Below are 24,692 nucleotides of genomic sequence, written 5' to 3'. Positions count from 1 at the left end.
ATTTAATATTTAAAAAATTATATGCTACAAATGTGCTCCACAGTGAATACAGAAGCAAAAATTAACAAGATCTCAGCCCTTAGGGAATGTCCTGTGTTCTACATGAGACAATGTTCATACACAATTCCCCAAAAGTTTACCCACTATAAATGTATGTAACTTTTCTGTCTGATACAAAGAGATTGGTGTATGATTAGAAGCCATTTTACTACTTTGTGATATGAGTAGTATGGGCATCAGTCAGGTGACTAGGGTTAGCTTATGGTCACTGATCTTTTTTTCTTAAAGAATTATAAAGAAACTCTCATCTTTAAAATCTTACCAAAGGCTCCTATAGGCTAGGAATTTAAAAGTCCTTCCTAGTGTAATAAGAAGAGCAAATTGTCACAAAAATGACAGTTGCATTTTGAAATTTATTCTGTTATATTTTTGTTTTTAAAAGGCAGTCAACTCTTAAGGTCAAATTTTTACTTTCCACAGGCAGAAGCAGATAGCTAAGCTATGCAAAACATGATAATGGGGTTAAACATATACTTTTTGTTGACCTTTAAAAATGTGTAATTTCCCTCTTTGTATAAATCTAAACCATAGCATTCTTAGCAATAGGAATATCAGTTGCAGTTTATTTACACATTGTTGTGTTTTGTCTTCACAGCAGTTCTTTGAGAGAGGCATCATATCCTCATTTTATAGAGAAGGAAGCTGAAGATCAGAAAGGTCAAGCAAATTTCCAAGATCATACCACCAGGAGGTTGCAGAGCCAGGATTTGAATCTGGTCTACTTTTTTTTTTTCAAAGCATTATTCAAAACATTCAAGGCATTTGTAAAGCATTTTCAAAGCAATGATTTTTTCAAATCATTGTGTTATGCTTTGACACAATGCATAGCTTTGTGCATTGCATTGCTATGCACATGCAATGCACATGTGTACAGATTTTACAAATGAAAATTCTGACATATTCAGTAGCATAAATGCTACTCTATATGTTTAAGATATGAAAAATAAGAAATTTTATGTTAAAATTATGTAGATCACATTTTATCAAAATATAATGAAGATGATCTCGTGGTAGGGGATTGTTGGATAAACATTTCAATGTTTAGGATAGAGTCTGAGACTGTCCCTTTGCTCCATGCTCACCCCTTCCCTGGAGGAAAAACTCTGCTTTGAACTAAGGCCTCATTTTCTCCTTCCCTCTAGGTTGACATGGTTTCTCCCAGTTCTAAGCCTTAGCATATTGTCTGTTTTCTGCCTAGCAGGGGAGTCTGACCTTTGGCATCTCTGGTCCACATGAGAAGAAGAAAAGTTGTCTTGGGCCATACATTAAATACATTGCGACACATAATCACAAAAATATTTTATGTTTTAAGTGAATTTATGATTTTGTGTTGGGCCACATTCATACCATCCTGGGCCACATGAGGCCCTCAGGCCATGAGTTGGACACCCCTGGTAGAGCATGACTGGTTCATATCATTGTCTGGCTAATTCCTGCTCATCTTTCAGTGCTCAGCTGAAGCCTCATTTCTTAGGATGGCCATTTAAATTTTGTTGTTGTTGTTTATTGAGGTGACATCAGTTAATAAACTTTTATAGATTTTAGGCGTATAATTCTATAATACATTACCTGTATGTTGTATTGCATGTTGACCACCCCAAGTTAAGTCTCCATCATAATTTATCCCGTCTTTACCCTTTTGTACCTCCCCCAACCCCCATTTCCATCTGGTAACCACCATACTGCTGTCTGTGTCTAGGAGGTTTATTTTCTTTCCTTATTCTCTTTACCTTTTTTACTAAGCCTCCTCTCCCCTCTGACAGCTGTCAGTCTGTTCTCTATATTTATGAGTCTGTTTCTATTTTGTTTGTTTAATTTGTTCATTAGATTCTACATATAAATAAAATCATATGGTACTCATCTTTTTCAGACTGCTTTATTTTACTTATATAATACTCTCCAGGTCCATCCATGCTGTCAAAAACAGGTAAGATTTCCTTGTTTTTTTTATAGCTAAGTAGTGTTCCATTGTGTAAATGACTACTGCCTTTTTATCTACTCATCTACTGATGGGCACTTGGGCTGCTTCCTGATCTTGGCTATTGTAAATAATGCTGCAGTGAATATAGGGGTGCATATATAATTTTGAATCAATGTCTCAGGTTTCTTTGCATATATTCTCAGAAGTGGATTGCTAGGTCAAAAGGCAGTTCCATTTTTCATTTTTTGAGGTATCTCCATACTCTTTCCATAGTGGCTGCACCAGTCTGCATTCTTCTTTCATATAGTTGTTTGCAAAGTATCTTAAAATTCTTTGTATTTCTTTGGCAAAAATTGTTATTCTCCCCTTTTATATCAGATTTTATTTATTTGGGTCCTCTCTTTTTCTTAATGAGTATGTTTAAAGGTTTGTTAATCTTGTTTACCTTGTCAAAGAATCACTACTTGGTTTCACTGATCTTTTGTATTGTTTTATTTTAGACTCTATTTTGTTGATTTCCACTCTGATCTTTACTATTTTCTTTCTTATGCTCACTTTGCATTTTGTTTATTGTTTTTTTCAGTTCCTTTAATGTAAAGTTAGATTGTTAGAAATTTTTCTTGTGGTTTTTTTTTTTTTTTTTTTTTGAGCTAGGCCTGTTATGCTATGAATTACTTTCTTAGGAGTGCATTGGCCATTTCCAATGTATCTGGGTTGTTGTGTTCTCATTTTCATTTTTTTCAAAATCTCTTTTGATTTCTTGCTTGATCTCATTATGAACATATGGGTTGTTTAATAACATGTTATTTAATTTAGTTTTCATGTCTTTTTGTTTTTTCTGTTTTTGTGTGTGTGTGTGTGTGGGATGATTTCCAATTTCATACCAGTATGATCAGAGAAGATGTTAGATATGATTTCAATCTCCTTAAATTCGTTGAGACTCATTTTGTGTCCTAACATGTGGTCTACTCTAGAAAATGTTTTGTGTGCACTTTAGAAGAATATGTGTTCTGCTGCTTTGGGGTGAAATGGTAAGAAGATATCAATTGAATCCATCTAATCTAGTGTGTCCTTTAAAGCAGCTGTTTCCTTGTTGATTTTATGTCTGGGAGATCTGTTTATTTATGTCAAAGATGTGTGAAAATCCCTATTATTAGTGTATTGCTGTTGATCTCTTCTTTTATATCTTTGAAGATTTGCTTTATATATTTAGATGCTCCTGCGCTGGGTCCATAAATGTTTACAAGAGCTATATCCTCTTGTTAGATTGCTTCTTTTATCATTATAGAGTGTCCATTTTTTAATCTTACTACAGCCTTTGTTTTAAAATCCATTTTGTTAGAATAAGCATTGCTACCCCAGTTTTCTTTTCATTTTTATTTGCACAAAATACCATTTTCCATCTAATTATTTTTGGTCTATGGGTATTTTTTATTCTGAGGTGTTTCTCTTGTAGACAGTATGTATATAGGTTTTATGCATTCAGCTATCCTATGTCTTCTGATTGTAGCGTTTAAGCCATTTACATTTAAAGCAAATATTGATAGGTGTTTATTGTCATTTAATTCGTCATAACTTTTCTTCTTCTTCTTTCTTCTTCCTTCTTCTTCTTCTTCTTCTTCTTCTTCTTCTTCTTCTTCTTCTTCTTCTTCTTCTTCTTCTTCTTCTTCTTCTTCCTTCTTTCTCCTCCTCCTTTCTTCACCTTCTTCATCTTCTTACTCTTTTTCTTCTTTATCTTCTTATTCAGAAAGACACATTAACATTTCTTGTAATGCTGGTTTGGTAGTTATGAACTCCTTTAGTTTTTTCTTGTCTGGGAAGCTTTTTATTTCTCTTTCAGTTTTAAATGATAGCCTTCTTGGGTAAAGTGGGTAAAGTACTCCTGTTCTCACACCTTGCTTTTTATCATGTTGCATATTTCATGCCAGTCCCTTCTGACCTGAAATGTTTCTATTGCGAAATAAGCTGACAGTCTGATGGGAGATTCCTTGTAGGTAATTAACTGCTTTTCTCTTATTGCACGTTGTCTTTAGCCTTTACCATTTTAATTATGAGGTGTCTTGGTGTGAACCTTTTTGGATTCCTCTTGTATGGGACTCTCTGTGCTTCCTGGACTTGTGTGTCTTTTTCTTTCACTAGGTAGGGCAAGTTTCCTGTCATTATTTCATCACATAGGTTTCTGATTCCTTGCTCTCTCACTTCTTCTTGCACACATGGGATATGAATGTTGTTACAGTTCATGTTGTCCTAAAGGTCCCTTAAACCATTCTTATTTTTTTTTTATCTTTTTTTTTGTTTTTTGTTTTTGGCTTCTCTGATTGGGTGTTTTCTTTTACCTTGCCTTCCAAATCACTGATTTGATCCTTTGCCTCATCCAACCCACTTTTTCTTCCTTCCAGTTTATTCTTCATGTCAGATACAGTATTCTTCACTTCCAACTCATCCTTTTTCATGGCTTCTATGTCCTCTTTCATAGTGTTGTAGTTCTCACTGCATTCCTTGAGCATCTTTATAACCATTACTTTGAACTCTATATCTGATAAGTTGTTTGCCTCTGTTTCATTTAGCTATTTTTCTGGAGACTCCTCCTGCTCTTTCATTTGGGACTTGTTTCTTTGTCTATCCATTTTGGCTACCACCTTGTGTTTGTTTCTATGTATTAGATAGACCTGTTATGACTGCCAGTCTTCATGGTGTGGCCTGTGTAGTGAGTATCCTGTGGGACACAGTAGAATAGTCTCTTTGATCTCCTGAATTGGTGCTCCAGAGTTTCCCTTTTGTGGGTTATGTAGTCCCTCCTTTTAAAATTAAATCTCGATTATATTGGTTGGTTTATGCATGGGTTGACCCTCAGGCTGGATGCCTATGAAGATTGACCTGTACCTCAGTGTATGAGCTGCTTCGCAGGTGTTGACCACACAAAGCAGAACTCACTGCTGCAGGTTGTGGTTCCTGCTGAGTTCTCTCTTTGGATATGCCACTTGTGAAACTAATTGTATCTTTCTCTGATAGTGTCTGAAACTGGCCACTGGGTGTATTTGTTTTGGGGCCTATAGGGAGAGACTCTTGTGCAGGTTGATGTCAGAGGCTGCTACTGATTGGCCCTGGGCAACCTGTTTGTAGCTATAAAGTGATCCACAGTTTGTGGCTGTCTCTGCATCACCTTCATGTGTGCAGGAAGAACTAAGCTGCACGCCAATGCCAGCTTTTACCAGCACCAAGCCTGGGGACAGATCTGCAAAAGTCCCAAGGCACCTCAAGGTCTGCCTTTGCCTGCCTCTGCCTATCAGCTCTTGTTAGGCTTCATCACTGCAAGAGCCTCTGGTGATACTCAAACTTTGTGAGGTAGGTTCTTAATAAATCATCAGGTCGGGGAAAGTGCTCATCAGATTGCTACAGTTACAAATGTCGTAACAGTGGTGTGTTTAAGGCCACTCAGCTGATGTGCCGGGGCTCTGTATTGCTCAGTCATATGAGGTCTAGCTACCACCTGTCAGGTGTTCATACACCTTTGTGGTGGGGTGGTGTCTGAGGGAGTAATCAGGTTGAAGCTAGCAGAGTTTATCGGGTCCAACCAGACCAAGATTCAGCCTATAAGGGGAGGGCTCTGTATTGCTCAGTCATATGAGGAGAAAATGTCCCCTTTCTTAGAATCACACAACTCAACCTGTCCCATAGTTTTGCCAGGAACCTATCTCAGCAGGGCAGGGCCTCTCGGAATTAGGAGGATGGGTCTAATGGATCTTCTGTAAGGGGGAGGTGCCAGTGAGGCTTCGGGGAAGGTAGAATTGTGGCCCCCACCCCAGAGCCACACAACACACTCACTGATACCTCCTGAGTTGGTCCAGATCTCTACACTCCAACCCAGATAGCTGACTTCTCCGCAGGGCACAATCTTTGCAGGGGTGAAGCTACAGGGAGTCTAGAGGGTGGTGTTATTGATTTATTATAAGCTGATACCATATGGAGGGGAGAGCTCCACCCAAAAACAATGGTATCTGCTGTATGGGAAAGTGACTTAGCACAGGTAATCTGGTGGCTGTCCTTTCACTGTCTCTGTAAAGCCACAAAACCTAGTCTCTCTTCAGATGACTCTAGTCCACTCTGCCCTCACTTCACCTGATCCCAGGTTGAGTGGTTGTGAATGAAATTTTGTGGGTTGGCCTTTTAAGAGGACACCTGTTTTTCTAGTGTACTTTCATTTCTCCCTGGCAGATCATTTCTCACTGATTTTCACAATCTGATGTTATGTGGCCATCTCTTCTTGGCTCTGGTGTTCTGGGCTTTAGAACCCACCTTGGAGCTAAGCCCCCACACTTCTCAGGGTGTACCTCCTATAGCTGAGATATCCCTCCAGAATCTCAGCCACTGCTCATGGGAGGGTGGCCATCACTTTTCATGTCTTTGTGCTTCCTACTAGTCTCTGTGTGGCTTCTTCTATGAATCCTTGGTTAAAAAACTTCCATTCACCCAGTCTTCAGTTTGTTACTCAGGTTGATGTTTCTATATTTTATCTGTTAATTCCACTTTTGTCCTGGGAAGAAGTGAGTATAATATCCATCTACTCTGGCACCATCTTAAATCTTAAAAAATCAGGGTAACCCTTTCTAGCCCCCAGACTTGGTCTATTTTCTTGCGTTTTGAGCTTTATACTCTTTTTAACATCTATTACACATTATTCCAATTTTTATTAATAGTCTGTTTCCCCAGAAGTGGGTGGGGCCGTATCTATTCTTTTTGGTACTTTGTATACGTAGGTACTCATTATTTGTTGGGTAAAAAAATGGACAACTGCCTCTACTTAGGAAGACATTCTCACCTTAAAAAGCTTAGATGGACCAGTGTGCTGTTAGGGAAAGGAGACATGGTGTGATCAGCTTAGTCAACTCTACTCTAGGCTTTTGGAGAATGACTTCTTTTTTTCAGTCTTTCTCTCTATGTTTCTCTTACCATTAGATATAGTAGTGGGGCCTTGGGAGAAAAAGGACAGGAAGACCACTCATTCTGATTCTAATTGGTCCTTAATCTAAAGGAGCATGAATAGCACTCATGGCTCACAATACATCTGGCTGCTCACCTGAAAAGGAAACTTGGTATGATTTGGGACTAAAACTGTATCTTTCTGATAAAAGAGTGCCAGTTTATTTGGCCTGTAGTCTATATATCACCTATAAACCAGTAGCAGGTCAGATATTTAATTGAAGATTTGGGGTTCAATAATCAAAACCATTTTATTAGAGCAATAGCTAAACACAAAGTCTACTAGGCCTGAAGTCTTAATATTAGGATTTTATGGCCAACTCTGTCATGATCTATTTGTGGGGCCCTGGGAAAGCCATGGTCTTGGTCTTATTTTTACCTTCCCAGAGTTATTTAGAGTCTCAGATGAGAATATACATGGAAGAGAATATTAGTAGCTATAAGACATAAACTTACTCATATTGTAGTTCATTCTGCTTGAGAAAGTCTTCCACGGTGGAAATATCATTTGCTTGAACACGGAAGTCAACTGTACTGTGAGGTTTGATTTGTGTGACAGAATCTGGTTTCCAGAAGTCAATCTGAGTAAGGAATAATATATATTGTATTGGATACCTATAATCTATTGGGTGAACTATTATTGGCAAGTGCATTATTGCTCTGCACCATTGAGTCATTTTCAAACTCAAATTATTCATGAAATCTCTTAGAGATATATCCTTTGAGTGAATAAGAATTAGGACCAAGCAGTTAGATGTTAATAAAATGTTTATACATATATTCATAGCCCTAATTTATTATCAACAAACATGAAGAACATATAATTATTTCCCAGAATGCTAGTTAATTACAGTATTTTGTAGCTATTTTTTTCTACTTATTGATTTTTTGGAGCAGTCACTAATTGGGATAGCGATGTTTGTGGTAATGGATAAATGTGCTGAATGTGTGATGAGACACAGAATTTAAAAGAGAGAGGTTGAGCTTTTCATTTTGATTTTTAATGGATTTATTTTATGGGAAACCCAGTGTTGTGCATATCACAGTAATGTGTGGACCCAGGATCATTCCTGACCTGTGGAGGACACTTAACGGCAGAAAAATGTATCTTTCCACATTGGCCATCTAGGTTCTATGGCCAGAAACAAACCACCTTTGAAGATCCAGTGATATACTGACATTTTCACTTGTTCAATTATTTGTCAACTATTATTGAGGACCCACCAGGTGCTAGGCTCTGTGCCTGAGACTAGAAATATAATAGTGAGCAAATCAAACATATCTTCTCTCCTCAATAATAATTGAAAGAAAATTATGTACAAAAATAACAGGATGATGTATTTGACAATTCTATGACTTTCTTTGTGCATATGTGGTTTCAAATGTCCCTTTTCCATGAAAAAATAATAACCAAGGATATGCTGTCTCCTGTAGGCACTGTTTTCCTGTTCCTTGAGCTGAGTAAAGACCTAAAAACATGAGATGAGCCTGACAGGGGGTCTTTCTCTACCTATGTGTCATATACAATCCTTGTGTAGATGTGTACAAGTTAGTCTCAGGTTGCAGATGTGACAGGTGGAGATGTTTAGGGCCATTGCCTGGAAACTTGGAAAGGAATTTAGGCAGACTTAGAGGTTGTTTAATAGAAACTGGTGAGGAGAAATATTAAGATGACTGAATTTTAGATAAATCTATGGAAAATCCAATGGTGTATATCCTGTCTTAGTATTCTTCAAACACGTAGATATCTAATGGATGCTGAATCATGAGTCAGGATCATAGGGAATGTCAGTGCAATGGAAGGCAGGATTACATCAGGAAGGATTCCAGAAGAAAAGGTTTGAGTGTGGTTGACACTAAGGTGTTGAAAGGAGAGAGTATTGATGATTTTATGTACCTAGAGAATCAAAGATGAGAGCTGAAGATGAGATATTAAAAAGTAATGGAGGAAGGGAGTTTCAAGATAGGAACAGAGTAAGTGGATCTTATACTCACCTCCTTCCAGGAACAACCTGGAAACAAAACTAAATTAAAGAATAGTCACCCTGAATAACCAACTAAGAGTAGCTGAAGAGGTGCCTTATAACCAAGGATTTACAGAAGAAGCTACATAGAGACTGCACTTGCACAACAGCTTACAGGCTATGGTTGAGGTTGAACTGCCCACTCAGCCAACCTAAATGTTGATCCCTTGCACAAAAGGGCCAATTGCAATTAAGACTCAATTATAACAAAAGGGCCCACATAACCAACATGAAGGACATTCCTAGAGCACCCAGCTCAAGAGATCAAGAAGAGTGTACCATTGCGTCCCACACAATACCTACTACATAAGGCCACATTATGAAGACTGGCAGTCATAACAGGTCTATCTAATACATAGAAACAAACACAAGGTGATAGCCAAAATGGATAGACAAAGAAACAAGTCCCAAATGAAAGAACAGGAGGAATCTCCAGAAAAATAGCTAAATGAAACAGAGGCAAACAACTTATCAGATATAGAGTTCAAAGTAATGGTTATAAAGATGCTCAAGGAATGCAGTGAGAACTACAACACTATGAAAGAGGACATAGAAGCCATGAAAAAGGATGAGTTGGAAGTGAAGAATACTGTATCTGACATGAAGAATAAACTGGAAGGAAGAAAAAGTGGGTTGGATGAGGCAAAGGATCAAATCAGTGATTTGGAAGGCAAGGTAAAAGAAAACACCCAATCAGAGAAGCCAAAAACAAAAAACAAAAAAAAAAGATAAAAAAAAATGAGAATGGTTTAAGGGACCTTTAGGACAACATGAACTGTAACAACATTCATATCCCATGTGTGCAAGAAGAAGTGAGAGAGCAAGGAATCAGAAACCTATGTGATGAAATAATGACAGGAAACTTGCCCTACCTAGTGAAAGAAAAAGACACACAAGTCCAGGAAGCACAGAGAGTCCCATACAAGAGGAATCCAAAAAGGTTCACACCAAGACACCTCATAATTAAAATGGTAAAGGCTAAAGACAACGTGCAATAAGAGAAAAGCAGTTAATTACCTACAAGGAATCTCCCATCAGACTGTCAGCTTATTTCGCAATAGAAACATTTCAGGTCAGAAGGGACTGGCATGAAATATGCAACATGATAAAAAGCAAGGTGTGAGAACAGGAGTACTTTACCCACTTTACCCAAGAAGGCTATCATTTAAAACTGAAAGAGAAATAAAGCTTTTCAGGCAAGGAAAAGCTATAGGACTTTTTTTCCCACCAAACTGGTATTCCAAGAACTATTAAAGGACCTGATTTAAGCAATAAAAGAAGAAGAAAATAAACTGAGTAACAGAGTTCAAAGAATAAAGCAGCAATAAATACATATCTATTAATTATTACTTTAAATGTAAATAGCTTAAGTGCTCCAATCAATGACATAAGGTAGCTGAATGGATAAGAAAACAAGATGCATGTATATGATGCCTACAAGAGACTCACGTCAGAACGAGGATATATACAAGCTAGAAGTAAAGATGGAAAAGGATATTTCATACAAATGAAAATGAAAAAAAACAACCTCAGGTAGCAATACTTATATCTGACAAAATAGACTTTAAAACAAAGACTGTAGCAAGAGACAAAGATGGACACTATGTAATGATAAAAGGAGCAATCCAACAAAATGATATGACTCTGGCAAACATTTGTACACCCAACATAAGAGCCTACAATATGTAAAGCAAATATTCATGGACATAAAGGAAGAGATCAACAGTAATACAATTATAGTATGGAACTAACACCTTTTGGTCATTAATGGGTGGATGTTCCAGACAGAAAATCAACAAGGAAATTTTGGCCTTCAATGACACACTTGATCATAAGGATTTAATTGAAAGCTTCTGAACATTTCTCCCCAAAGCAACAGAATATACTTTCTACTCAAGTGCACATGGAACATTTTCTATGATAGACTATATGATAGGATATAAAGTAAGTCTCCATAAATTAAGAATATTATCATATCAAACATTTTCCCTGACCACAATGGTATGAAATTAGAAACCAATTCTCCTCCCCAAAACTGGAAAAAAAAACAAAGTCATGGAGACTAAATAACATGTTAATAAACAATGAATGGGTTAACAATGAAATTGAGGAAAAAATAAAAGTTATTTTGAAAGAAATGAAAATGAGAACACAACAACCCAAGATCTATGTAACATAGCGAAAACAGTCCCAAGAGAGAAATTCATAGATTTCTCACAAATAACAAGAGCCTACCCCACAAAACAAGAAAAAACTCAAGCAATCTAACTTTACACTTAAAGGAACTAAAAATAATACCCAAAATACAAAGCTCAAAGTGAGTAGAAGGAAGGAAATGATAAAGTTCAGAGCAGAAATAAACCAGAGTCTAAAAATACTATACAAAATATCAATGATTAAGAGGTGGTTCTTTGACAAAATAAACAAGATTGACAAACCTTTAACCAGATTCATAAGAAATGAAGAGGAAGGACCCAAATAAATAAAATAAAAAACAAAAGAGAAGTAACAACTGTCATCAAAGAAATGCAAAGTATTTTAAGATGTATTACAAATAACTATATGCCAACAAACTGGACAATCAGGAAGAGATGGATAAATTCCTAGAAACACATGGTCTTCCAAAACTGAATCAGGAAGAATCCGAAAATCTGAATAGAAAAATTACAACAAGTGAAATTGAAGTAGTAATAAAAAAGACTCCCATCAAACAAAAATTTTGGTCACAATAGCTTCACAGATAAATTTTACCAAACATTCAAAGTAGATCTAACCCTTATCCTTTTCAAACTATTACAAAAACATTCAAGTGGAAAGAAAACTGTGAAGCTCATTTTTCATGGCCACCATTATCCTTATTCCAAAATCAGATAAGGATACTACAAAGAAAAAATATTACAGGCCAATATTCCTGGTGAACATAGATGCTAAAATCCTCAACAAAATAGTAGCAAATTGGATCCAGCAATACATTAAAAAGATCCTATACCATGATCAATGGGATTTATTCTGAGAATGCAAGATTGTTGCATTCTCCATTTAGTATTTGTAAATCAATAAACATGGTATACTATTTAAACAAAATGAAGGATAAAAACCATATGATCATATCAATAGAAACAGAAACAGCATTTGATAAAATGCAGCACCCAGTTATAATAAAACCCTCAGCAAAGTGGGAATAGAGGAAACATACCTCAATATAATAATGTCTATATGTGGCAAACACACAGCCAACATCATACTCAGTGATAATAAATGTAAAAGTGTTTCCTTTAAGATCAGGAACAAGACAGGGATGTCTGCTTTCACCGCCCTTGTTCAATATAGTACTGGAAGTCCTAGTCACAGCAATCAGACAAGAAGACGAAATAAAAGCCATCCAAATTGGAAAGGAGGAAGTAAAACTGTTAGCATTAACAGATAACATGATATTGTACATAGAAAAACCTGAAGACTCCATAAAAAACACACCAGGTCTAATTAATAAATTCAGCTAGCAGCAGGACTCAAAATTAATATTCAGAAATTGGTTGGCATTTTTATACATTAATAATGAATTATCAGAAAAATAAATTAAGAAAGCAATTCCATTTACTATTGCAACTACAACAAAAAAAATAAAGAACCTAGGAATATACTTAACCAAGGATGTTAAAGATCTCTACTCAGAAAACTATAGGACATTGAAGAAAGTAATTGATATAAATAAGTGGAAGCACATACTATGTTCATAGATTACAAGAGTTAACATCATCAAAATGTCCATACTACCCAGACATTCAACACAGTTCCTACTAAAATACCAATGGTGTATTTCACAGACCTAGAAGAAATATTCTAAAAACTTATATGCAACCAAAAAATACCCCCAAAAGCCTCAGAAATCTTGAGAAAGAAGAACAAAGTTGAAGCTTTCACAATACCTGATATCAAACTATACTGCAAGTCCATTGTAATCAAAACAGCCTGGTACTAGTGTAAGAATAACTGTATAGACCAATGGAATGGAACAGAGGGCCCAGAAATCAATCCACACCTATACAGTCAATTAATATTTGACGAAGGAGGCAGGCACTTACAATGGAGTATAGATAGTCTTTTCAACAAGTGGTGGAAAAAATTGGATAGGTCTATGCAAAAAAAAAAAAAAAGAAAAAGAAACTAGACCATTAACTTACACATACAGAAGAATAAACTCAAAATGGATAAAAGACTTAAATGTAAGTTGCAAACCCATAACAATCCTAGAAGAAAACAAAGGTGGTAAAATCTCAGACATATCTCATAGCAATATTTTTTGCCCATATGTCTTCTAGGGCAAGGAAAATAAAGGAGAAAAGAAATAAATTGGACTGCATCAAACTAAAAAGCTTCTGCACAACAAAGGAAACCATCAACAAAATGAAAAGGAAACCCACTTTATGGGAGAACATATTTGCCAATGAGACAGATGATAAGGGATTAAATTCTAAAGTTTATAAAGAAATTATACAACTCAATGCCAAGAAGAGAAACAATCCAATTAAAAATGAGTAAAGGGTCTGAATAGACACTTTTCCAAAGAGGACATACACATGGCCAATAGACATATGAAAAAATGCTCATTGTCACTAATCATCAGAGAGATGTGAATTGAAAGCACAATGAGATATCACCTCACACCTGGCAGAATGGCTATCATCAAGAAATCAACAAACAAGTGCTGACAAGGATGTGAAGAAAAGGGAACCCTAGTGCACTGTTGGTGGGAATGCAGACTGGGACAACCACTGTGGAAAACAGTATCGAGTTTCCTCAAAGAATTAAGACTGTTACTACCTTTTGACCCAGCCATCCCACTGCTGGGAATATATCCCTAAGAATCCAGAAACACCAATTCAAAAGAATATATGCACCCTTATGTTCACCGTAGTACTGTTTATAATAACCAAGATCTGGAAACAGCCCAAGCCCTCATCAATATATGAATGAATAAAACAACTATGGCACTTATTCACAATGGCATACTACAAAACCATAAAATGAAGGAAATATTACCTTTTGCAATAGCTTGGATGGATCTGGAGAATATTATGCCAAGTGAAATAAGCCAGTCAGAGAAAGACAAATACCATATAATCTGCTTTATATATAGAATCTTATGAACAAAATGATGAACAAAATAGAAACAGAGGCATGGATACATGGAGCATATTGACAGCTATCAGAGGGGATAGGGGGAACCGATTGAAAGAATGTGAAGGGATTAACAAAAAAATATATATGCATGACCAGCAGACACAGATAGCAGTGTGGTGATGGCCAGGTAGAAAGGGGGAGAGGGCTTGGTGAAGGTGAGCAAAGGGGATGGAGAAATGGGGACATTTACAATAGTGTTAACAATAAAAATAAAGTAAAAAAACTTTAAAAAAGGTAATTGAAGAAGTATAAAAGTATGTTGTAAGAAAAACAGAGGGAACAATGGATTGGTAATGAATTCTAGTTAGCTAACATTATAAAGAGAAGTGTGATGAAGACAAGAATGTTGTATTAGAAAGCATATTTTTAAAAGTTAACTCAATCTATATTTCTAGTAAATACTTGTCATCTAAGGTGGAACAGGAGAGGGAGGTGTATCTTTATAGACACAGAAGTTTAGAATTGGTAAAGCACATGAAGTCCTCCAAGTATCTGTATCAAGTCGGCTGTGCCACACCCATACATGATGCTGGGACCTGTTAGTGTGCTCAGAGGACTCCCCATGGCTGAGATCTGTGTTTCCATGCTTGAAAACTCTTTCCCCAAGAATTAGAAAAAGCTAAGCTAACAGTTTGAGGTAGGCCAAGTAATAACTTTTCAGAAAAGTGCTCAACCATGACCTTGGAAGTGGATGTCAAAATACTCCAATTCCCTCAGTTCTCAGGTGGGATAATTCTGAAGCATGTAATTTGCATCCTTTCCTAGAGTTTCTCTGTAGAATTAAGTTCTAGTAATCCTCTGTGGTAAGTGACTTCATAGGGTCCCCTTTGTTGGCTTCTCTGCTTCACTCCTCACTTCTCTACCAGTACTCCCCTCATTTCCAAAAAAAAAAAAAAAAATCTTTGCCCAGAAATCTTTGTCTAAGGGTCTTATTTGGAACAACATATATTAAGATGTAGCTTGTCACTCAGAACAAAAAATGCCTGCATAATATCCTTGGTGATGGTTCTAATATGATATTGATTATGTCTAGTACCCCTTCAGAATAGCCTAATTATCTTATGGATAGTGTAATTTTTGTTAGTAAGTTCAAAGTTGTCTTCCCTGATCTAACCTCTTGCCCATTTGTCTTGGCTCTGATAAACATTCCAGGGAGGTGGGGGAGAAATATATATATGATTCTGCAGTAAGAATGATGCTTTTTTTAAAAAAGGTAGAGAACTCTCATAAACATATTTGACAGAAGAATTGAAGACCTAATTTGAGGTCTCTTAAAATTTCACCTTGACATGGAGAAATTATTCAGCGAACATACCAACATCTGATTTTACGGAGTCCTGCAAGTATGAGGCAGACTTATTATACTGAAGTCACTCCCCAGTGCTTCTCAGGAGAAATGGAGCCAAAAATCAGGAGTAACACTATAATCACATGATGTTTACCAATGCATCAAGTATGGAAAAGAATAATAAACTCAAATTATTAGCACAAAGAGATAAATATAAATTTCAATAATTACCAAGAACTTGTGAATGAGATCTATGTCTGAAGTATGGAAATGGCATAAAATATATTCTTATGAAAATATATATTTTCATAAAAATATATGAAAAGAAGGGAATTGAGTTATATGTTAAGAAGTTAGACAGCTGAAGTCATAAAATTATAATCCAGGAAACTGAGTGATAAAGAACCATAAAGAACATTTGTTGGAAGATAAAAGGATATCTTTAAGTGATTGATAACACTGTGGGAATGTCAGCTTAATCAGCTGGCTGGATAATAACTAAAGAGTCCTTCCTAAAACATATCACAAAACTAGTGCAATAGCAAGATAAAGATTAAGAATTTATCTTAACTTAAATTCTTTTGTAAATAAGATGGGCGTATGAAAGAATATTAGTGTTGGGGATCTTTGGTTCTTCACAAATTTACACAAGTTTGTTTGTTTCAACTTGTAAGTTAAGCATATAACTGATTCTTCATTTATCTTGATGGAATTTTCTTTCTTATTGGAAGTGGAAGTGACTTCTCTTCTAGGCTTGATTCCTCCTGATTCCATGGAAGAACTTACTAGTTTAGTGGGAATAATGAGAACACTGGAAGACTATAACCAGGTTACTCTAGGCCACAGGTGGCAAACACAAGGCCCACAGGCCAAATCTGGTCCTCCACCTTGTTTTATCCGGTCCTTGTTTTATCTGCCCGACAGCAGTGCTGAGCTCTTGCTTAACTGTTAGGGAGTAGTTACATTTATACAGTCATAATATTACATTCAGCCCTTTGAAGCCAGCCGTGAGGCTGATGTGGCCCCTGCTGAATATGAGTTTGACACCCCTGCTATAGGCGTAGATAAACATGAACCTTAGAGAAACAGAGTTTAAAAACTACAGAGAAAAGAAAATAGGTTTTATGGTAAATGTCAACAATAAATGAAGTGTAGCTCTGATTGCAAGGAGATAAAATAAAGTCCTTACTATACAATTATAGATGAAAAAGGGGAGGCAGCTGGAGTCCAATGTGGTCACAGATCTCTCCGATACACTTAACTTTTAAAAGGACATGTTCAAAAGCTGGGAGGAAGGACACATGGCCAAGGATGAATACAAAGACTAGATGCCCTTGTAATGATCTTATCAGGAAGGCTACAGTCCAGAATATGCTGTACTTGCAAGATCACTAAGGAGAATAAAAATCTCTTTTTCAATCATGTTGGAAATAAAATGAATAAAGAAGAAATATGCAGCTCCACTGCTTGGAGCTAAAGCATGGTATTTGCAGCTGGAAGAGAGAAAGTAGACCTATTTAACTCCTGTTTGGCTTTGTTTTTCCAAGGAGTTAACCCTATCTCTTATTTCTTCTACTTCTGAGAGATGAAATTAACATAAGTAAAGAATTTTTCACATGTTATAATTTTGGCAGAAATAACCTTCTTTGGAAAGAATACTTTGAGGCCCACAGTAGATGAGGAGAGAGGAGACCATACTGGCTGTGTGAATTGCCTTCCAAGTCTCAGATGTAATAAGCATTTACATAGTTCTTGTTATATACATTCTTTCTAAGCGCTTTACTTCCATTAATTCTTTTAAATCTCACAACAACCCTATAAGTCAAATACTATTGTTCTCCTCATTTGATTAACTAAAAAGTTGAGACCCAGATAGGTATCCGAGATCCAGCTAGCAAGTGGTACAGCCAGGAGGCAAACCCAGGCATTCTGAGTCCAGATTCTCTTTTTCTTGACCACCATAAAATGCTGAATTTTAGGTAACTAAAAATGTACTGCAGATGTGGTTGCCAAACTACTTTCTTAGCAATCTTGGAGGGATCAGAACTTGAAGGGATCACTGAGGAGTAGAACTGGCAAGTCCTGGATTTCATAAAGAGAAAAACAGGTTAATCCAAGAAGCAGGAGCTTCTGGGGCCTAGCATGGATTTTGGCAAGGCTGCAGAGTAAACTGGAAGCAGATGGATTGTGAATGCTCAGAAAAGGAAGCTGTGATTTCTGGGATCCAGCACAGTTTAAAGCAAGAATAAGTCAGGCCCAATTAACTTCATCTTATTATTGGAAGAGACTACTAGCCTGAATGCTGAATCTGGAAGACACTTGGCCAAAGAATTTCACTGTGTCTCTGTTTATATTCTTTACAAGTTGAAAAGCAATGTGCTATCTGTAGATAACACCCAACAACATGGGTAGTTGAGAAAAACTATTCAAGAAGAGTTGGTTAATGAATCACTTTCAGTGCTTAACACTATGTCTGGCACATTGGAGAGTCAAGATAAATAGGTATTAAATGAATAAACAATGAAGGAGCCCTCTAATTCTGTGCCGACTTCTAAGTTACTCAATGTTTTTCTTTATAAGTGACAAAGATAAAAGTTGAGAAAGCATGCTTATCAAACTTGCTGGTGATGCAAAGTTAGGGGGAAGAGTTATTACCCTGGTTAACCGAATTCATTTTTAAAATGATCTCAACATGCTGAAAACAAGCTATCAAGATAAATTTTAGCAGGGTAAATCTAAAATCTAGCATTTGAATTAAAAAAATTCATTTGGACAATTACATAAGGAAGAATATCTTCCTTGAGGGTGATTCATGTGGGAAATAATTACCTAATGGTTTTGATTGGCCATAGGTTTACTGTGAGCTAAGAGTATTCAATAGCTATTCAAGATGCTGAAAAGAATCTTGAGCCTCATTAATGAAGGTAGACAATGATCCTGCACTATGTATTAATCAGAGCACACCTGGAGGTTCATTGTTAATTCTGAGAGCTACATTTGAAAAAAGAAATATAGACAGAAACCTTGAACAATATCCGGAGATGACCAGAATGATCAAGTGTCTGTGTACCAGTGCTAAGAGAAATGATGGAAGGCCTGGGAAAGAGAAATCTTAGAAGACAACATTTGACTGAGCTAGGTCCAATGGGCCAACATTAGAGAAGGTAGCTTTCAGCTTCATGTAACAATTAGAATGATTTTTAAAGCAACCCCATGGGCTAGTATGAAAAGCAGTTTTCTTACTATTCCTAAAAGTACTCAAACAGGTTTTATTAGTGGTAGCAACCAGGGTTGCTCTTTCTATGGAGGAAATTTCAGATTTGAGTGGAAGGCTGGAATAGATAACTTTATATTATATTATCTTTTAATCCTATACTTCTGAATGTTTCACATTATGACACTGCCTACTTTCTTTTCTCCCCCTCCACATCTTTAAAGGTAGAAAAAAACTATAGAAAGAAAACATAGCTGGATAGATAGAAGGCTAGATAAATATTTAGGAGCTAGTAGATTCTTTTGGTTTACATATTCATGAAGAAACAGCATTGGCCTAAGTGAGCTATTTGTGATCAGCATAGTGTCCTGCCACATTGCATTCATAATTAAAAATGTCAGTTTTTATCCCATATCCAGTAGAGTTTTAAAAGTGGCATAGAGATTTTGCTTTCTTGAAAGTAAAAAGAAAGAGTGAAAAATCACTCATGTCTTTTTACCTTCTTTTTCTCCCTCATGTCAGATCATGAGGAGGGCCTGAATCAAGGTCATGAAAACTCAAGCTGTTTGATTTGGAATGAAAGAAAATCAAAGAGAACAGATGATACATGAGATGTGGAAATGAATTTCAAGTTGGACAAAAGCCCAGTTTTTCAGTAATGTTGAAGTCGATCATTTTTCTTTTTTGCCTTAGAAGGGAAGTGACTGTACATTAGATGTTCTATGACCTTCATGACAGTTTCAACTCATCCAGTTGTCAAGCTCTGTCCACTCTTAAAAAAGTTACCTTGGATTTATGATACTTTCGGGCTTATAACAATCCAATTTAAGCAGAAAATAAAGGTATGTGACACTAAATATTTTTCAAGTCTTTATTTCATGCTATAAAAATGCTATAGTTACTATTTCATGTCATTCTTCCTTTAATGGAATCACAGTGCAAACTATCTAAGATATTAAGGTAAGTGTGAAGCAAACTTATGGTACAGAATTGTTATTTACCTGGTTGGTGCTGGCCAACTCCTGGAGCAAGCTGATGTGATTTTCATCTTCAACTGTGACACGGAACACTTTCTCACTGAATGGTGAAATAGCAGAGGAAGAAGAGAAAAATTTAAATTGGGTATTTATTGCATTCATATTTTTGGGTTAGCAAGGAAGAAGGACTTGCTCATTTAAGGAGTTGTTTACTTACCCTTCAAAGTGCTCACCAGAATGGTGAGCAGATGCTAGGGCCACAGTGGTGAGAACCAAGAGTGCCAACATTGTGCCTGACTAGGTCTTTTGGGTATGTTTCACCTGCTTTTATAATTCAGGGTGTTCTTTGTTTTCTTTTTTTGACTGCAAATAGGCACTATCAAATTTTGATTAATGGTTTTCCTGGCATTGTTGCCTTGGTAGCTGGGTAAAATCTGAGAGGCTATCTCTCTCCACACCTGTGGAAACAGCAAATAATCCCAAATTCAACCTGTCTAATTTGGATGTCAGACCTTGAATAGTCTGGAGATGAGTTTTAAATAAAACCTATTTTTAGTCTATATTTTTATTTCATTTTCAATAGAGAATTACATGTGATAAATTCTATAGATTTAGGCATAAATTTTGATGAGTTTTGACAAATATATATGCCCATGTAATAAACATCCTTATCAAGGTGTAGAACACTATCATCACCCTGAGAAGTTCTTTTGAATACATTTTAGTTTGTTTCTCCTTCAGGAAACCACTATTCAGATTTCTAGCTTCATATATTAATTTTGCCTCTACTAAAACTTTATGTAATTGAGATCATATCATATATATTTCTTTGTATCTGGCTTCTTTCATTCCAGGTATTGTTTTTGAGATTTATTGGTATTTTTATTTGCATTATTCATTTGTTCCTTTATATTAATGAGTTACACTCCATTGCATGAATATACCACAATTTTTTAATCTATTTTGCTGTTGATGGATATTTATGTTTTTTCCAATTCTGTATTATTGTGAATAAAGTTACCATAAGAATTATTATACAGATCTTTTTATTGACATGCTTTAATTTTGGGAAGAGGTAAGTAAGAGTGGATTTGTTAAATAATGTAGATGAGTTCTAATATTATAAGACTGTCATTTTTCCACAGTGGTTGTACCATTTTAAGCTTTCACCACTATCCGTTTGCTTTTCATTCTGTTCAACATTTTGGTATTATTAGTCTTTAATTTTGGTAATTATAATGAGTGTGCAGTGTATCCAATTGTGTTTTTAATTTGTATTTTTCTGATGCTGAATATCTTTTCATGTATTTATTGATAATTTGTTAATCTTCTGTAGTGAAGCTTCTATTGAAGTCTTTTGCCTTTTTAAAGAAATTGTTTGCTTTTTAAAATTCTTTTATAGCAGTTCTTTATACATTCCGGATACAAGTACTCCATATTAGAATGGCTATCATTAGCAAATAAACAAATACTAACTAAGATGCGGAGAAAGGGGAACACTTTTGCACTGTTGGTGGGAGTGCAGGCTGGTGCAGCCTCTGTGGAAAGCAGTATGGAGATACCTCAAAAAAAACATGGATTTGCCTTTTGACCCAGTGGTCCCATTTCAGGGACTATATTGAGGGAACCCAAAACACTAATTTGAAAGAACATAAGCACCCCTATGTTGATTGCAGCATTATTTACAATCGCCAAAATATGGAAACAATCCAAGTATCCATCAATAAATGATAGGATAAAACATTTATGGGGTAGTTACGCAATGGAATTCTACTCAGCCATAAAAAAAGAAGAAAATTTTACCCTTTGCAACAGTATGGATGGACTTGGAGAACATTATGCTAAGTGAAATAAGCCAGTCAGAGAAAGACAAATGCCATATGATTTCACTCATTTGTGGAATCTAATGAACAAACTGAACTAAGCAAAACAGAGACAGACTCATAGATGGAGAGCAGATGTCAGTTAGTGAGGGGAGGGAGGTTAGGAGGTAGAAGAACTGAGCAAAAAGGAAAAAGGACTCATGGACATGGGCAACAAGGTGGTGATTGCTGGGCAGGGGCAGGTATAAGGGGACTAAATTGTAATGAAAAAATATGATAAAGATTGTATATTAAAAAAACACAAAAAGATTTTAATTAATAGAAGTGGGAAGCTCCTAAGTGGGGAGTTATTTCAGAAAAGAGTTAGCTTTTTTTGTTTGCATCCAATCAAAATAACGAATCAGTTCAGTCAATACAGTGACAATTCTGCTCATGCCCATGTGTTACCTGAAGTGCCCTGTTGTTTGTGAGGCAGCTGGTTTCCCTGAAACTTGATGGGTATAACTGATTGATAACCCAGTCTATTGGTGTTGTTTCAAGGAGGGCAAAAACAACCGGAAAATGTTATCCTGGTGCATCAGTGGCCTGTTACCTTTGTGTAATTACTTCATATTCTAATAAACTGCCTTTTTTATGGATATGAAGAGAGAGGCTAGTAAACATTTTCTTGGCTGGCTTTTCTCTCTGGTGTCTGCTGATGTTGGGATATATATATATTAACCTGATCATCATCATTAATGGGCATAGTCTGCATATCTCTGGTGGGAATGCTGTTTGTTACAAACTGCAGACCAGTATTTTTGAAAGCTGGGAGATAAACAGGACAACTTCATCCCATAAATCTTACCACCTGACTCATCAATTTGAAGTTTCTTATTGAAACAAGGAAAACATCTTTAATCATGCAAATATTTGGAAACTGCAAGCATATTTCTATTTGGAATTTGGGAGATAATTAAAATGGACAAGTTATGATTGATTAACTCAGGAAGAATGGGTTAGTTAAAAGGCAGTTGGTTTTCTTTCTAGCCTTGAATCAACACTCCATCAACAGGAATTAAGAAAACAGCATAACTAGGCTCCAGCTCCTTGCAGAGGGCAATTAATCAGGACAGAGGCGTGGGGAGGTGAGCTGGAATGGTGCCAGGTAAATCCACCTGTTTTTATACCTATATTTATCTTTGTTCATTTTTATAGACCATCTTAATATTTTGACTTTGATTTATGTATGAAATGGTGGATATTAGGAAAAAGTTCCCAGGTATTTTGAATTATTTTGTGAATAAATGATATGTTTTATTTTCATACTAACATCTTTACTTCATATATGAGAAATATGTATTTTATTCTAGTTTGTAAGGTGATGGGGAACTATGTTTATTCCTATAATGCTGTAACAGAACATTAAAGCTCCTTAAAACCTTCTGAGGAAAGGGCAGGATTTTCATAAATAAATGTTAATAATATGAAATGTCATATGGGTAGGGAAATAAAAGCATAAAATCAATTTAAAAGAGAAAATGTTGATATATTCTGACAACCTATTTACTATTTACCTGATAGGAATCTTAAAAAGGTCTGTGTTCTACTTTATGGCTCCAGTTCAATTTCAATTTATTCTTAAAATTAGTGCGGAAGGGCAGCCTCCAGGCCATGCAGCTCATGCTGTCATTTGGCAATCTGGTTCTAACTACTGGGTTGTTTTTTTTCTGTTGCCCAATTTGAAGTCATTGAGATGCTTGTGTTTTTCTCTCTGAGGAATTTTATAAGTTGACCTTATGACAACCACTCTGGTTCACACTTGTGAGTAACAGGTAGAGATTCCGGAGTCATTTGAAAAAGTTCACATGTGAGTGCTGAGAAAGATGATCAGTATGATGGATGCACTTTGATTTTTACCTGTTAAAAGTGATATATTTTAATGTTGGAACACTCTACAGTTTCTTTGGAGGACTAGTTAAGAAATTACGATATTTTTAAATAATAAAATCCTTCCAAAAACCTCTGAGAATAAAATAGCTAAGTTGATACCTTGATTGAAATTTCAAAGAATATTCCAGGATTTTTGCTTAATTTCTGTTTAGCTCAGAGTTTTGGTCTCCAAATGCAAAGAGGGTTGAGCTCGCTTCACAATCAATGAACTAATTTTGTAGCTCTGCATGCTGCTCCTCAACATTGATCTGACTCGGAGGCAAGTCTGTTAAACATGATGTCAGCAGGAGTTGACAGCTGCCAGAAGCAGTAACGTAAGACTCAACAAGTTTTCATTTTAGAATGTGGTGGTCTAGAACATTGGTCTGATGTCTACCTACTAATGGACAATCAAAGACAGTAGCACAGTGTTTAAGAGAAGAACCCACAAGGAAAAGTGATCACATTATCAATTGAACAAAACAACATTTTTCTCAGGGAGCATTAGGAACTAAGGCTGAAACACACAAATTCCCCTCTTATTTCAAATTAGACCTGCAAAATCAAAGGCACATTCTTCCTCTTGATGGTCTCTGGTATTGCTTTACATGAGTAGTGGTTTCAAACCACACAAAGTGTTGTCCTTGATACATGGAGTGTTAGCTGCCGACAGGTCCCTTTTCATCTGAGGAGAGTGCCTCTCTATGGGCTACAGTTTTCATTCTCAGGATCAATGAACCAGCATCAGATTACATGATAAACTTGCTTGAAGCCTGGTCTTGTGTTTTCTAACAGTGCTAGATTAACATTCAGTATCTGCATTTCAGAGTGGTAACACAAGGATAAATAAAACAGCAAATAAAATTTAGGTACGCCATCTGCTGCCCTGATTTTATGAATCCCAGCCCATAGGACATTGACCGGACATGGGTGTATAGGTCATTGTCTTTTACTGTTGGTCTTACAACAAGCACTAAACAAATGTTCATCCATGCTGCTGCTCTTCTTGGAAAGAGTAAAATTTAGCAAAAGTGATTTTTTTGGTGGTTATAAGTTTTTGTTTTAATAAAAACAAACCACAACAGAAGAAAAAGCAGCATGTATTCATCGCTCCGAGTGCGACATCTCAGCAGGCTTTAGGAACCCATCCACGAGGGGTAAATTGTTTAATGAGTAATTGTGAGCAGAACTGTAAAAAGCCATATTAGGCTTCCATGATTTTATTCTCTTCTTCTGGTAAAAGATCATTACTTCTCCCTGAGCCTCTAACGGTTAAGCCTTTTACAACTTTTCCATTTCCAAGAAAGTTCTTG

General features: G+C 36.1%; 1 protein-coding gene across 1 annotated transcript in view; it reads right to left on the bottom strand.

Moving 5' to 3' along the window:
* CPB1 (carboxypeptidase B1) overlaps positions 1–20,000 on the bottom strand; it is a 43,329-nt gene extending 23,329 nt beyond the window's left edge. Inside the window, exons 1-3 of the mRNA XM_045851393.1 lie at positions 19,863–20,000; positions 19,670–19,745; positions 7,418–7,542 (exon numbers count right to left, since the gene is read on the bottom strand). Of these exons, the coding sequence (XP_045707349.1) occupies positions 7,418–7,542; positions 19,670–19,745; positions 19,863–19,933 (272 nt within the window). The 5' untranslated portion in view covers positions 19,934–20,000. The remainder of the gene's footprint in view (positions 1–7,417; positions 7,543–19,669; positions 19,746–19,862) is intronic.
* Positions 20,001–24,692: the final 4,692 nt, after the last annotated feature.

The sequence above is a fragment of the Phyllostomus hastatus genome, unplaced genomic scaffold (genome assembly GCF_019186645.2).
Source record: "Phyllostomus hastatus isolate PE091 unplaced genomic scaffold, TTU_PhHast_1.1 phas_contig_86, whole genome shotgun sequence".
NCBI lineage: Eukaryota > Metazoa > Chordata > Mammalia > Chiroptera > Phyllostomidae > Phyllostomus > Phyllostomus hastatus.
The sequence above is the reverse complement of the archived record's forward strand: the minus strand, read 5'-3'. Positions and strand labels throughout refer to the sequence as shown.